The sequence below is a fragment of the Coregonus clupeaformis genome, chromosome 15 (genome assembly GCF_020615455.1).
Source record: "Coregonus clupeaformis isolate EN_2021a chromosome 15, ASM2061545v1, whole genome shotgun sequence".
NCBI classification, from domain to species: domain Eukaryota; kingdom Metazoa; phylum Chordata; class Actinopteri; order Salmoniformes; family Salmonidae; genus Coregonus; species Coregonus clupeaformis.
This window is the reverse complement of record NC_059206.1, coordinates 45,598,482-45,614,049: the sequence shown is the minus strand read 5'-3', so window position 1 is coordinate 45,614,049 and position 15,568 is coordinate 45,598,482. Positions and strand designations below refer to the sequence as shown.

Sequence of the window (15,568 nt, the reverse complement as noted above, 5' to 3'; positions counted from 1 at the left end):
TGTCCCACACTGTCAACCCTCATGTTCTCTCTATCCTGAGCCCACTGCTCTCAAGGGTGTCCATTACATACAGTAGACTGTGATCAAGACAAGAACCCCACAATCACCCAAACATCCCCCTCCCCCAATACTTCCTCCCAAACCACAGGTGCAGCCTTAAGCCTCCCTTTCCCTCAATCCAAACTTCACACACCCCTAAAAGTCCCCCCGGCCCACTGCCCTCTGTGGTTACCAGTCTCATGCAGTACCACCGCTGGAGCAGAACATCTGTCCTGGGATCAGGTTCTGTTTGGGGAACATGATCCACATCCTGTCAGGAAGCAGCCTGGGACCTACTACTACTGCTGCTGGGCTTCTGTATCCTGCTCTTGCCCCCTCTACACTTACAGTAGGCCTTCTTTCAATCACTGATCCCACAATACTTTTTAATTTTTTTATTTTAGGGGGTAGATCAGCTTTAATATTGCAGATAGATTGTAACTTCCATCAATGAAATTGTCTGCATAACTTCCAATCCCCCATATGTTTTTTTTCTCTCGCATATATATATATACATTTACATTTTAGTCATTTAGCAGACGCTCTTATCCAGAGCGACTTACAGGAGCAATTAGGGTTAAGTGCCTTGCTCAAGGGCACATCGACAGATTTTTCACCTAGTCGGGTCGGGGATTAGAACCAGCAACGTTACAGTTACTGGCACAACGCTCTTAACCACTAAGCTACCTGCCGCCCCATACACATACATACACATACGCATATACCTAAACTGAATAATCACAAAGAAAATACCATCCTATAATCCCAAAACAATTACACTGAAATAGCATCTCTGTAGGAAATGGTATTTCACAAGAGACTGTAATCAAAATAGGTTTTCAACAAATAGTCACTTATCATCTGTGTCTGCACTGTAGAAAATAAACGAGAAAAACTAAAAGTTATAGAGCGCCATGTTGCCATGTTGTGGTCCTCCCATACAGTACAGTACGGAAGGTAGGATCCGGGACAAGGAGAGGGTGAGCTGACCTTGTTTACATTGCTGAGTCTACATGATGATAAAGCCAGTAGTTTTCCACTGCTTGTGGCCTTGTGGCGTCTCCACACCATCTCAAATGTTACATGCTATGTTATGTTTATCTGAAATTGATATCATTTTCAAGTGACATCAAAGTGTGGCCGTGTCTTTCACTAACTGGCTTTCACTGCTATCCTGCATGGCGCCAGAAGACTCAAGGACTTTCAGCAGTCATGTCACAATATGGAACAAAATAGGCCTAAATGCAATGAGTAGTAGAAAAGAGTCAATTGTGTAAGTTGTAACCTCACACTATAAGGTGTATGGCCTATTCAGAAAAGATGTATGCATTGTTACTGCATGAATGAAGTATGTCAATCTATTCTTTGGGAACTTTGCATCAGCCTAAATAACAGGTGGCGAATTAACCACGCTGTGAAGATTTATGAGTTACCGCCCATGTGTGTTATCCTCATTTAGAGAACCATGCCTGATCTGTCCCAGCAGCACTGGCGAGAGGGCTGAGGAGGAGAGGGCTAGAAGAGACAGAACAGACTGCGAGAGATGGAGCGAAAGAGAAAGAGAGGACTGGGAGAGAGAGAGGACTGGGAGAGAGAGAGAGGACTGGGAGAAAGAGAGGACTGGGAGAGAGAGGGGACTGGGAGAGAGAGAGGACTGGGAGAAAGAGAGGACTGGGAGAGAGAGAGGACTGGGAGAGAGAGAGGACTGGGAGAGAGAGAGGACTGGGAGAGAGAGAGGACTGGGAGAGAGAGGGCCAGTCATAAAGCCCTAGCACACAACTCTGTCTCTCTGACCAACCAGAACCAAATCTTCGTTCACTGCACCCACTGAAACATCAGTTTGGGTTGGCAGGCTGAGCTTAAAACATGAGTGGGAAACGAGAAGCAGCTGGTCTCCTGTCCTCCCAGCTCGGCCGGCATGTCTGTCTCTCTGTCTATGTGAGCCTTCTCTGTGCTTCATGGGAGAACTGATGCCCACAGGATACACAAAGGTGAATCTGTGTGACTGCTGTAATGTTTTCACTATGTTAAATCAGCAAGACAGACAGACCTTAGGTTAAAATAGTCCATTGTCCTGCTAAGTCAAGTGATATACTGTGTAGATGTCTCCGTTGACAGAAGTCTACGACACTGATCATCAGCCAAAGCATTTTGAGGCAAACCGTGAAAGCTGCCATCAAATGGGCACTACAGCCCTTATTGTTGGCTTATAAGTCTGGCCTTGATACTTTATAAACACCAAATCTCAGCACTTTATCGGTCCACAGTGCATATCAAAACCAGAAGCTCAGCAGGACCATTCTCTCTATGCCAGACGATCCTGGAACATTCCAAGGTGTTTAGTGGCTTACAGTATCTGCCATTCAAGGCCATCAATGCATCTGATTATTTTATGGTTGTTTATAGGATGTTCTGTAGGCACAATACATACAAATCATTTATAACTAAAAGATAAAATGCGTAGTTCGTTAGCAGCCAAATAGCATCTGGAAGGAACACACAATCTAGTTACAGTAACAGAGAGAGAGGCAGATATTTTACAGACTGTGGTTAACCCCTCTGAATAGTCCATGGGCCAAAATGTTGTCCATTTTGGGGTGGCAAAGGTTTGATGGCATTAAATTGATATGATAACCTGATATGATACAAATGGAGATGATAACCTCTCCAATGTTTTTCATACCTTTATATATCTTGTTGTATGGGAGTCTATGCAATAGAATGTTCACAGGCTGATAAAAGAATGTTGAGACCAGTTGGAATGTTCACATGCTCATTAAAAATGACAATCAAAAAACAAGGGAACATTCTATTGGGTGGATCTCATCTTAAAAACCATTGGATTTGGTAAATTTTTGCTATCAGATCTAACGATTTACCTCTACTTACTCATTATCGCAACAACAATGTTACAAATAGAAGAACTACATATTTGTTTTAGGGAAATTGGTCAAATCTGGTAGCGTATTGGTTTGATAGTTGCCACCCGTAGTAGTCTATTTTATAGCAATACTCAGCATGCTAAGATGAAAGGTGTGCTCTGTCATTTGTTGAGTTGTCCCAGCAAAATCGGTTACTTGTACCTCTTTGCTGGATATAATGCATGGGATTTCATATACATGTAGGGTGCAATGTACCGGGCAGGTTACACATCACATTTCTTGATGTTAACACATATTGCATATCATTTTAATCAAGTGAGCATCAGTGAATGCTTCTAAAATATATTCTAAGTGTATTAATGTAATATATTTGAAACGGCTACAAAACTCAGCAATTCTGACAGCTTTTTGGGCATATTTCTACCACTATTCGGGTAATATTTTGCTAAATACATATAACTAGCATACATGGGCCATCATTTTGTGTTGTCCTCATTGTACGACACATTCTAAGCCATTATTGGTCTTATTACACCAGTTGTTTCTTCAGTTATGGACATGCAAAATCAATGCAGTTCCACACCCATTTAAATGAATGGCGGACATCTTGAAAATAGGCTGCTGGGACTGATTACAGACTAAATCTATGATAACTCTATATAGCTGAAAAGCGTTCCCAATGGGTTTCCTTCTTCTGTGTTAAATGTGGTGTAGTTTTCATCTAGGGTACCATGTGGTAATAGAGCAAATCCCAATGCTGCCCATTCTGTCTTGATGTACCCCAAAATGCATACATGTATGACCTTTGAACTCCCAAGGTGGGCCCATAGAGATATCAATACCAATCCAACTGTTTCATATCTTAAATTGTATTGTGCTATGAAGTTAATAATGTATCAATTGCCTTAGTATGAGAAGATTGTTCCCTGATAATACAAAATTCTATCCTGTTGGAACAACAGGATAGAATTTTAGCATAATGCGGTTAGCATAATGCGGTGATAACCCCATTTAGCTACCTCCGATAAGTGCTTGTCATACAAAAATATAAACCACAGACATGGACCTTAATGAACATCATCATTAGACTTTGCCACCCCAAAGTGGACAAATATGTAAAATGTGGCCCTCTGGTCCATGGACTATTACAGGCAATCATTTCAAAGGGTAAATCCATTTGAATTCAATCACTTTTTTAAACAAAACCTTCCATACATGTTTGCCTATGGAAGAAGCTGTCAGAAAGTGACTTTTTGGACCTGAATACCAAAGCATCCAGGAGATCAAGGTGCTTCAAGTTGACCCATTTTGCATTGCATACCCATCCATACTATGAGACATCCATGTCTTCATCACTGGAAAAGATAAACAGTTGAGTTTGATATCATTTAAAATCTTACAAACAGTGTTGTCAAACTATTTTATTATTTATTGGAATTTTTTTTATTTTTTTATTACAATTATGCATAAACTCCGAATCTTTTCATATTCGCATTCGTAGTTTAGACCCTATTTCACATCATCTGAGGTTTCTGTGTTGTGCCCACCATCAGCTGAGACACAACACGCTCTTGAATACATGGTGGGTGTCATTTCAATCACAGAAATATCATTTATAGAATGGACCTATCCCTTCAGACCACTGCAATTTAGCTGGTACACCATTGAAATGAAATTGAAATGTTAACTTCTAATTACTACCACAAAGATGACCGTTGGTCCACCCACTGTTGGATGTCAACTTAAATGGTCTATTCTATTATCTAGACCAGGGTTCTTCAATTCCGGTCCTGGAGGGCCGAACCACCTCTGTTTTTCATCCTCTCCTTCTAATCAGGGGCTAATTCAGACCTGGGACACCAGGTGAGTGCAATTAACTACCAGGTAGAAATAAAAAACTGAAGTGTTTCGGCCCTCCAGGACCGGAATTGAAGAACCCTGATCTAGGATTTCAATAGGTTTCCTATGGAGGATTGACAGTATAATTTAACACAGCAGATAGTCAATATTATCTGATGTGTGGACCAGTAGCGTAGGCAGAAATGTAGGTTGGCCAAAATTTGGCCACTCAAATCATCATTAAAGTATAAAAGCCTACCGTATACCCAACTGTAATCGATCGCACACAACAAACCATCTAACATGTGATTTCGCTTTACAGACCAAATAGTCTTGTAGGCCTATGTAAATACATGACTTTTGCATTTAACATGCGACTTGCATAGACATACAATATAATAAACCAAAAGCCTATAATTAATAGACTATGAGACTAGAACGTAATGCCCTGATATAACAGCAGTGGTGTAAAGTACTTAAGTAAAGATACTTTAAAGTACTACTTAAGTCGTTTTTTGGGTTATCTGTACATTACTTTACTATTTATATTTTTGACAACTTTTACTGCACTACATTCCTAAAGAAAAGTATGTACTTCTTACATACATTTCCCCTGACACCCAAACATACTTGTTACATTTTGAATGCTTAGCATGACAGGAAAATGGTCCATTCACACACTTATCAAGACAACATCCTTGGTCATCCCTACTGCCTCTGATCGGACGGACTCACTAAACACACATGCTTAGTTTGTAAATCATGTCTGAGTGTTGGAGTGTGCCCCTGGCTAACTGTAAGTTAAAAAAACAAGAAAATGGTGCTGTCTGGTTTGCTTAATATAAGGAATTTGAAATGATTTACTGTTGATACTTAAGTATATTTAAAACCAAATACTTTTAGACTTTTACTCAATTAGTATTTTACTGGGTGACTTTCACTTTTACTTGAGTCATTTTCTATGAAGGTATCTTTACTTTTACTCAACTATGACAATTGGGTACTTTTCCCAACACTATATAACAGTAATAATCACAATAGGCTTGGCAACCTCTCACTGGCTCAGCGACCAGGAGATAGTAGGTTAGGCTAGGTTAGGCTAGGCGAACAGCCCGCCACAAGGAGTCGCTAGAGCGCGATGAGCCAAGTAAAGCCCCTCTGGCCAAACCCTCCCCTAACCCGGACGACGCTGGGCCAATTTCCGAATGCTGTATATATAGTGTTGTGAAAAAGTATTTGCCCCCTTTCTAATTTTCTCTACTTTTGCCTATTTTTGATACTGAATGATATCAGATCTACAACCAAAACCTAATATTAGATAAAAGGAACCTGAGTGAACAAATAAAACAACAATTACATACTTATTTCATTTATTTCATAAACAACGTTATGCAACACCCAATGCCCCTGTGTTAAAAAGTAATTGCCCCCTTACACTCAATAACTGGTTGTTCTACCTTTATCTGCAATGACTCCAACCAAACGCTTCCTGTAGTTGTTGATCAGTCTCTCAAATTGCTGTGGATACATTTTGGCCCACTCTTCCATGCAGAATTGCTTTAACTCAGCGACATTTGTGGGTTTTCAAGCATGAACTGCTCGTTTCATGTCCTGCCACAACATCTCAATTGGGATTAGGTCTGGACTGTGACTAGACCATTCCAAAACTTCAAATGTGTTGCTTATTAGCCATTTTCATGTAGACTTGATTGTGTATTTTGGATCAATGTCTTGCTACATGACACAGCTGCGCTTCAGCTTCATCTTACAGACAGGTGGCCTGAAATTATCCTGTAGAATTCTCTGATACAGAGCAGAATTCATGGTTCCTTCTATTAAGGCAAGTCGTCCAGGTCCTGAGGCAGCAAAGCATCCCCAAACCATCACACTATCACCACCATGCTTGATCGTTAGTATAAGGTTCTTACTGTGGAATGCAGTCTTTGGTTTTCGCCAGGCATAATGGGGGAGACTGTATAATGTTTTGGGGTTATTCGTAAACTCAGGTTCCCTTTATCTAATATTAGGTTTTGGTTGAAGATCTGATAACATTCAGTATCAAAAATATGCAAAAATAGAGAAAATCAGAAAAGGGGAAAATACTTTTTCACGGCACTGTATATATATTTTTCTATCTGTTTGGGTGGGCCTGGCTCCCCCGTACCTATGCCCCTGGTGTGGACCTCCACCCATCTTTGTGGTACCATTTAAAAGTAAAAATGTTAGTACATTTATCAGCCAAAACATGACACCCACCCTATATTCAAGAGCATGTTGTGTTTCAACCGATGGCGGGCACAACACAAAAGCCTTATATGATGTAAAATAGGTTCTAAGCTACAACATATGCAAATATGAAATCTGAGTTTATGAGCTTTTAGATAATTGACGTTAAAGGTTATTATTATTTTTTCCCCCAGAAATTATTTACAGTACATTTCACAAACCTGTTTGTAAGCTTATAAATTATATAAATCCCAACTGTTTATATTTTCCAGTGAAGAAGACATGGATGTCTCATGGTATGGTGGGGTATGCAAAATGGGTGTTGTTTTGGCATTCAGGTTCAAAAAGTAACTTTCTGAGCACTTCATTAATGGGAAAATACGTATGGAAGGTTTAGTTCAAATCAAAAGGGGTGCTGTCAACAAATTATTGAATTCAAATACATTTACCCCAAAGACAAATTAACCAAGACAGTCACAGCTATTTTAGAGGTGAGGGGTGTGTGTGTGCGCGTGCATGCGTGTGTATGTGTTCCTTTGGGAGTGGGAGATTGGTTTTACACAGGTCAAACCTGTCTCAAAGTCCAACCCCATACCATCCATGGAAAAACAACAGCAGTTATAGCTAAATAAAACAAAACCTTCCCATACAAAAGACACCAGCTATAGTATAATGGAAGCTTATGCATATGTAAACTAGGTTTGCTTAAAATGATTGACACTTGTTGCTCTGTGCAAGTGCAAACAAATGCAAATATCCATGATTAACTCCACATAATCAATCTCTTTCTCTAAATTGAGAGCCTTTGAAACAGGGCAGATGATAAAGAGCTGAATCTTCACCAGCCGAGCCTCCAACCGTGGATCCCCTGCAGTCCATCACAAAGCTTATGGGACACCATGACACTGTCGCCATTCATTGTAAATGACAACTGGCTGTCCATCTTAAAACAATTCAAAACATGAGCAGAGGGAGGGGGAGGGGGCAGGACGGGGGACGGGGCAGATGACTGCTCACATGCTAGACCCGGTGGAGATCATAATAGCTTTGCCCCATCATAAATACCGCTGGGCAAAAAATAGACCCACCACCAACCTCCCAGTGAGTCTCTGCTCCTCCTCAGCCCAACAATACACACAGTAAACCTGCCTGCAATTTGTGAAAACATGCATTCGCTCAAAGTGGCTAAAATTACAGTAGTCAACCACTAGGTTAGGTAAGCATCACAAGAGGAGGATAAGTCATTAACGACCCAGGTAGATTAATATAAGAAGATAGAGAATATATTGGTTTATCGTTTTTTTCCAGCTCGAAACCCGACACAAATTATGCAGAAATAGTGTGTGATTATAGATTTATTTTCATAACTCGCGACCCACCTTTCACATGCCCAGGGCCTACTTTGGGTCCAGACCCATAGTTTAAGAAACCCTGCTCTAAGCATTAGATCTATTATATAAAGTCTTGGCAGCACAAAAAAAACATGCTTTCGATATATCAGTTGTAAAAACCACCAATCAGACAGATACAGTACTAATAACAAATTAAATATAGACCACGCTGAAGTTTCTTAGAAATCAGTCCCAGAGTCCATCAACAGATGGACAGAGTCCCGTAGTACAGATATAGATATAGTCCAGTATTAGGCTACTCACCGTTAGTCCCCGGGCTCAGCGAAGCCAGTCCAGTCACCAGCAGTACAGTCCTCCATGCCCATCCCCACGGCAACCACACCACCACCATCCTGATGTACTGTACAACCGCACGCACAATCCCTGAGACGCTAGCTGGCACCACAGCTGCACCCGCCGCTACGCTGAGAAGGTGTGTGTGTGCGAGTGTGTGCCTCTACGTGAGTAAGTGCTAGTCCTCCTCTCTCTTCTCTGCGATCTCAGGAACTCCCCACCACACACAGCCACCCTGCAGCATCCAGCGCTAAACAGTGACAGCCTGAGAGAGAGAGACAGAGAGAGAGAGAGAGAGAGAGAGAGAGATGGAGAGGAGGAGGAGGGAGGGAAGGAGGGTGTTACTCAGTTGCTCTCTCTCACACTGTTGTTTGGCCAGCCTTTTCTCTGAACACCTCGTGGGGCGAACAACAAAAGAACAGCTGAGCCTGCCTGGATCCCACCACACACACACACATATAAACACATACACGCAATGGCACACATACACTCCCGCTCAAAAAGGAAGACATTGGCAGGGCCGGACACACATACACACAGAGAGGATGAGAGGGAAGTAAGAATGTTCCTCATAGATGTGCATTAGAGAAGTCTGGTTGCCAGAACTCATCCACGAGCATGATTCAACGTAATATGTTGTTGCTACTTCATCCACTGGGGGAAATGTAGATGTATCTCTATTACGGTTGGTCCATATCCAGATACCGTTCCTGTACCTTACCGGGGTATACGGTATTACCGGCAGTGCACACAAGGGGCGCTATATATTTCCAAACCAATAAAAATATACAGTACCAGTCAAAAGTTTGGACACACCTACTCATTCAAGGGTTTTTCTTTATTTTTACTATTTTCTACATTGTATAATAATATTGAAGGCATCAAAACTATTAAATAACACATATGGAATCATGTAGTAACCAAAAAAGTGTTACACAAATTGTATATTTTATATTCTTCAAAGTAGCCACCCTTTGCCTTGATGACAGCTTTGCACACTCTTGGCATTCTCTCAACCAGCTTCACCTGGAATGCTTTTCCAACTGTCTTGAAGGAGTTCCCACATATGCCGAGCACTTGTTGGCTGCTTTTCCTTCACTCTGCGGTCCAACTCATCCCAAACCATCTCAATTGGGTTGAGGTCGGGTGATTGTGGAGGCCAGGTCATCTGATGCAGCACTCCATCACTCTCCTTCTTGGTCAAATAGCCCTTACACAGCCTGGAGGTGTGTTGGGTCATTGTCCTGTTGAAAAACAAATGATAGTCCTACTAAGCGCAAACCAGATGGGATGGCATATTACTGCAGAATGCTATGGTAGCCATGCTGGTTAAGTGTGCCTTGAATTCTACATAAATCACTGACAGTGTCACCAGCAAAGCACCCCCACACCATCACACCTCCTCCTCCATGCTTCACGGTGGGAACCACACATGCGGAGATCATCCGTTCACCTACTGTGCGTCTCACAAAGACACGGCGGTTGGAACCAAAAATCTCAAATGTAATCTCAAAACAATCTCAAAACAATCATCAGACCAAAGGACAGATTTCAACCGGTCTAATGTCCATTGCTTGTGTTTCTTGGCCCAAGCAAGTCTCTTCTTCTTATTGGTGTCCTTTAGTAGGGGTTTCTTTGCAGCAATTTGACCATGAAGGCCTGATTCACGCAGTCTCCTCTGAACAGTTGATGTTGAGATGTGTCTGTTACTTGAACTCTGGGAAGCATTTATTTGGGCTGAAATGTCTGAGGCTGGTAACTCTAATGAACTTATCCTCTGCAGCAAAGGTAACTCTGGGTCTTCCTTTCCTGTGGCGGTCCTCATGAGAGCCAGTTTCATCATAGCGCTTGATGGTTTTTGCGACTGCACTTGAAGAAACTTTCAAAGTTCTTGACATTTTCCGGATTGACTGACCTTCATGTCTTAAAGTAATGATGTACTGTCGTTTCTCTTTGCTTATTTGATTGGCTCAAACGCATTAAGAAGGAAAGAAATTCCACAAATTAACTTTTAACAAGGCACACCTGTTAATTGAAATGCATTCCAGGTGACTACCTCATGAAGCTGGTTGAGAGAATGCCAAGAGTGTGCAAAGCTGTCATCAAGGCAAAGGGTGGCTACTTTGAAGAATCTCAAATATAAAATGTATTTTGATTTGTTGAACACTTTTTCGGTTACTACATGATTCCATAAGTGTTATTTCATAGTTTTGATGTCTTCACTATTATTCTACATTGTAGAAAATAGTAAAAATTAAGAAAAACCCTGGAATGAGTAGGTGTGTCCAAACTTTTGACTGGTACTGTATAAAATTTTTTTTTTAAAATTGACTCACAAAACAAATTTAGGCAGCAGGGATCTTTATCTTGGGATTGTACGCTATACCGCCCAAATCTAATCTCTACAGGTTTAATCTAATCTCTACATATCTCTGAGGTTTAGGACAGTAATTACCCTCCTGTGTGTGTGACAGCTCATCACAGACCAGTTACAGAGCAGAATGCAAAGTGTGAAAGAAACACACACGGCCTGCCAGACACACACACACACACACACACACACACACACACAACACACACACACACACACACTCACTTACTCACAAAAGCTCTTCACACGTCAGGTCATTACCGCCCACACCTCCGGGCAGCAACACGCCTCCTCTCTCTCACTAATCCACCCGAACACACACACAACCTCCCAATTGGGCCAAATTCCACCAGGCAGCACAAGACTTTCTGTGGGTTACAACCTTAAGAGGATTAGCCCAGCTATTACCAAGATTATATCAAGTTTGCTAGAGTGCCCCTCAAAACACTTAGCTGTGATGTGATGGTGCAACAGGATAGAATGACATGCGATGAAACCGTGATTTGGTGGAGGGATTTGGTGGAGGGTGTGTGTTTACCCAAAAGAGAAAAAAATGAATGGCCCAAATGGTGGGGTGAGTGGTATCCCAAATAAAGACAATAACAGCTGCCAATTAGTGGTTAAAAGAAAAACAACAATGTGAAAGTGGAAATAAACAACCAACCAAATGGACTCCTGTTCTTCCACAACTGTTGTGCCTCCATAACGACCAGCACCCTGAATCCACTTCTCTCCCAGCCAGGACAGAAGGCCAGTAGACAGGGTCTGTAGTCTGGGGCTCTTTCCCTGGAAGGCTATATGTCTGTCTGTCACTCCTGATTTGCGCCGTGCTCTGGATTAAATGTGCTAAATCTGCCTTCCCTGGAGCACGAGTGCATGGGGAGAGATGTGAACGGGTCAGCGCACCTCACACACCCCCTCTGAGCTGCATCAAACGCCCAGCGTGGTTTCCCCCTGTCCTGCTCAAGCAGCCGCAAAGACCCAGAGAGATGGGGGGGAGGGCAAGGGGCGCAGCAGGTGGGGATGGTTGGTGGGGGTCTGGTCAGGCAAATAAAGGTGTTGTGGAAGTTGGGGTGGGCTAGCTGGGGGGGGGTTTGAAATGTAGTTAAATTAACCCTTTCTATCCTGCCCCTCTTTCACTAAGCCAAAAGTCGCCTTGATTCCTCCTTTGAGCTCCAAACCGCAGATCCACTTTTCAAGTCTTGTTACATACAGCCCCGTCTGTTGGTAAGGTTTCCTAAAGGCGTCACCATGCTTCAGTTCAACTGGCGGCTAGCCGAAGTCGGCTAGGCGAACCGAATGAGTGTGCTCGCATGCTCCCTTAAAAGACCTTTGCTTGAAAAACAAGAAAAAGCGTCAATAGTAATGTTTGTCCATGTTGAGACGCCGTAGCCAGTATACACTATATCCGAATTAATCTAAGATAACTCAAGAAATATGTCATTAATTCTGAAATGTTGCTGAGATACATTTTACATCTAACTAAGATGTTTGGTGCAGTATTTCTCAATGAAAGAATGTGCATGAAAACCAGTCGTCTCTCGTTGAATGACAACAAATACTTTATTGAAGAATCCCTACAGTTGACCAATCGCAGACGAAGGGGCGTAGACTTCGGCTCCTGAACATTGGCTGGCCTCGAGAAAAACATTTGTGTGCCCGAACGGCCGAAAGAACCCTTAACGAAGTCCAAAACGATCAAAAACGTCACAAAATGGCGTCATAATATATGCACAAACTCTTCCAAACTGTTTCAGCTGGGAAGCATGCGGACGTCTTAAGAAGAACATTCTGTCAGCACCTTGACAGTTTCATAAAACCACACTGTTATTAGCTGTGTTTGTTTGGACATGTATACAACAGCATGACTCATTTGGCTGGTACTTGGTGTCTTTGTTGGTTATCACTACCACCCACAAATATGTTCTTTGAGTACACTTGTAAAAAAAAAAAATTATTATTAGCAGTAATGTGGCATGAAAATAAGCCAAGCTACTTTAATTTGAAGGAAAACGTTGAGGCAAAACACCTTTCATCATACTGCAAGAGGAATGGTGAAGAATAACCACAGAAACCTCACCACTAAGATGTGAAACAAAAAGCTGTGACAACAACCCAGATGATGGAATTACAATGAGCCAGCGAAGGTATGCCTGTCATGAGCAATGTTCCGCCGACGGCCACACTGACCCCGGGCTCTGTGAGAAATGGAGGGAGCTCAGCGGTTAAACCTGATGTCATAGAATCTTGGAGAGGGCCATTTATTACCGTGGCAACACAGCTGCCTGGAGCAGGGAGCCCAATCAGGGTGCAGGGATAGAGAGGAGCGTGACATCATGTTCATCCCTGGGCCAGACAGTGAGACGTACTTCCTCCCTCTGTGGAGCGCTCATCAACTTCATCCTCATTTCACATTGAGAACACTGACATCTTCCTTATTGTGAGCCAGCTCCCATCTCCCTCTCTCACAGCAGGCTCCTGGTTTCTCTATAGAGATACTAGCCATTAACTATCTTGTCAGTTAGCTGGCAGGCAAAATTAGGACAATTAAATATGGTAGCCAGGTTTGTGGAATACGTTTGTTACACAACAAACCATTGCTGTTAAATGTTTGTTATAAAACGTATCCAGCTGCTTTGGCAATTTGACACAATACCCATGACAGAAGCAACAGCGTCAGTGTATGACCCAACACTATAAATCATTATGTGTGAATCCCATATTACAGAAATGATATCCCATTTGAATGTGACACCTCCATGCACATACTCAGTGATGGAATGGTTCCTTGGAGAGTCCAGAGGAGCTGCTGCTTTCTCTCTAGCCCACAGCTCTCCTCTCTAGCAGAGTCTCATCCAGAAAGAGAAGAAAGAAAGAGCCTTATGAATATGCAAGAGCCACACAATGGGAGAGCTCAGAGATTCTGCTCCGATTCGAGCTTTGAAGTCCCAAAGAATGCTGAGTGAGAAGAAAGAAAATACTAACTTTGTTCAAGAAAAGTAAAAGACTGTCACAGCAAGGCTCTCTCTGAGGGAGGGAAGACATGGGGAGCTGCTGAAAGCACAGGCCCACAATCATTTATATTGCTGCAGATGAGAATGGATAAGGCTCCTCCACAACCCCATTTAACAAGATAACAATGTTAGCTGGACTTAATTCTGAGATGCTGCATTCACCCGTTATGAAAGATAAACACAATTGAGTTGAGAACACAAAAGGGAGGAGAAACAAGGTCTTAGTATACAGAAGGACAGAAGTGTTTTTCCAGTTGTCATTTCTGAAAATAAAACTGAAAGCCACCAACGTCAAATACAATTCAAGAAACTGGTTTCGGGAAGGAAATGATGCTAAATGTAAACTACTATGTCCTGTATCAGTTAGAAGAGACACCAACATGTAAATGTTCACAATGACAGAGTGATTCATGTATGAGCCAAAGCTGTTCTAAATGAAGGTAGTACATGGTGTATGATCTATGTGTCAGTTTATTGCATAATTGCGTCAAGACATCCATGCAGATGCATAAGTTATAAGTAAGTGGAATGTGCAGTGGGTGTTGACTGACTGACAGATAGGGGTCCGGGCCCAAACTGTTCCTGTGAGCTGAATGCCTGCAGTCCCACACTAGGCTGTATAAATGTCATGATGTTGGTTGGTGCTCATAAACATCTCACCTGCACTCACACTGATCCTGGCCAGGCAAATTCCCGCTTCCCTCTCTATACAAAGCTTATGTTACAGCATGTTTCTAATACAAACGCTGAGAAAACAAACAAGGCTAATATTTCACAACTGAATAAGCATTAATTAAACGTGTTAAAAGCTAGAGGTTGTAGGATGTCATTTCAGACACTTATCAACAATCCAAGAAGGCACAAGGTAAACCCCGGTATTAGATAATGTTGTAACTGCTAATGGAGTTATGTGTGGTCATTGGTCCTTCAATGGTATGGAATGGGTTACACAGCCCCACCAAAAGAAAGCCACAAGACTTGGAGGAAGACATTTCCGTTTTTCTATGTATTCATCCGTGTAATTGCTCTGTGGCTAAAACAATAACTGAAATAATTACAGTTTGGTCAGCATTTATAAAACATGAATCATACACTATGTTGGGTGAGGAGATAGATTTCCTCTGAAGCCCAGGGGAAGAGGCTGGGCGAGACACTACAGTGAGTCATGATCTCATAGGGTTTTTGTAGACAGTAGTGTAAGATGGTGATCCTCCCTGCAGCTGTAAAACACCTTCGCCCTAGTCTACTGTGAATTATGACATGTCTACATCTCAGGGCACTTTTACTTAAATATTCCTCATTGGGTAACACTAGAACCGCCATAGGCCAACGGCCACTGACATTTGATATCGCAAATAAAAGAAATTGGCCCCCCCAAAAAGTAAAGTATTGCTCTTTCCCTGACTTTTCCTAAATCTTTGTACTTTACATTGCTAATTTGTCCGAATTTTGAAATCACAAACAGATAACTATTTAGAGCCTTTTTACCTGTTTTTTCCCACACCTATTCCA

General features: G+C 42.0%; 1 protein-coding gene across 4 annotated transcripts in view; it reads right to left on the bottom strand.

The window, feature by feature from the left end:
• LOC121582171 (bone morphogenetic protein receptor type-1B-like) overlaps nt 1–15,568 on the bottom strand; it is a 112,988-nt gene that overhangs the window by 21,572 nt on the left and 75,848 nt on the right. For all 4 annotated transcript variants that reach the window (XM_045225188.1, XM_045225191.1, XM_045225189.1 and 1 more), the window contains one exon: nt 8,642–8,936. In XM_045225188.1, the coding sequence (XP_045081123.1) occupies nt 8,642–8,729 (88 nt within the window). In that variant the 5' untranslated portion in view covers nt 8,730–8,936. The remainder of the gene's footprint in view (nt 1–8,641; nt 8,937–15,568) is intronic.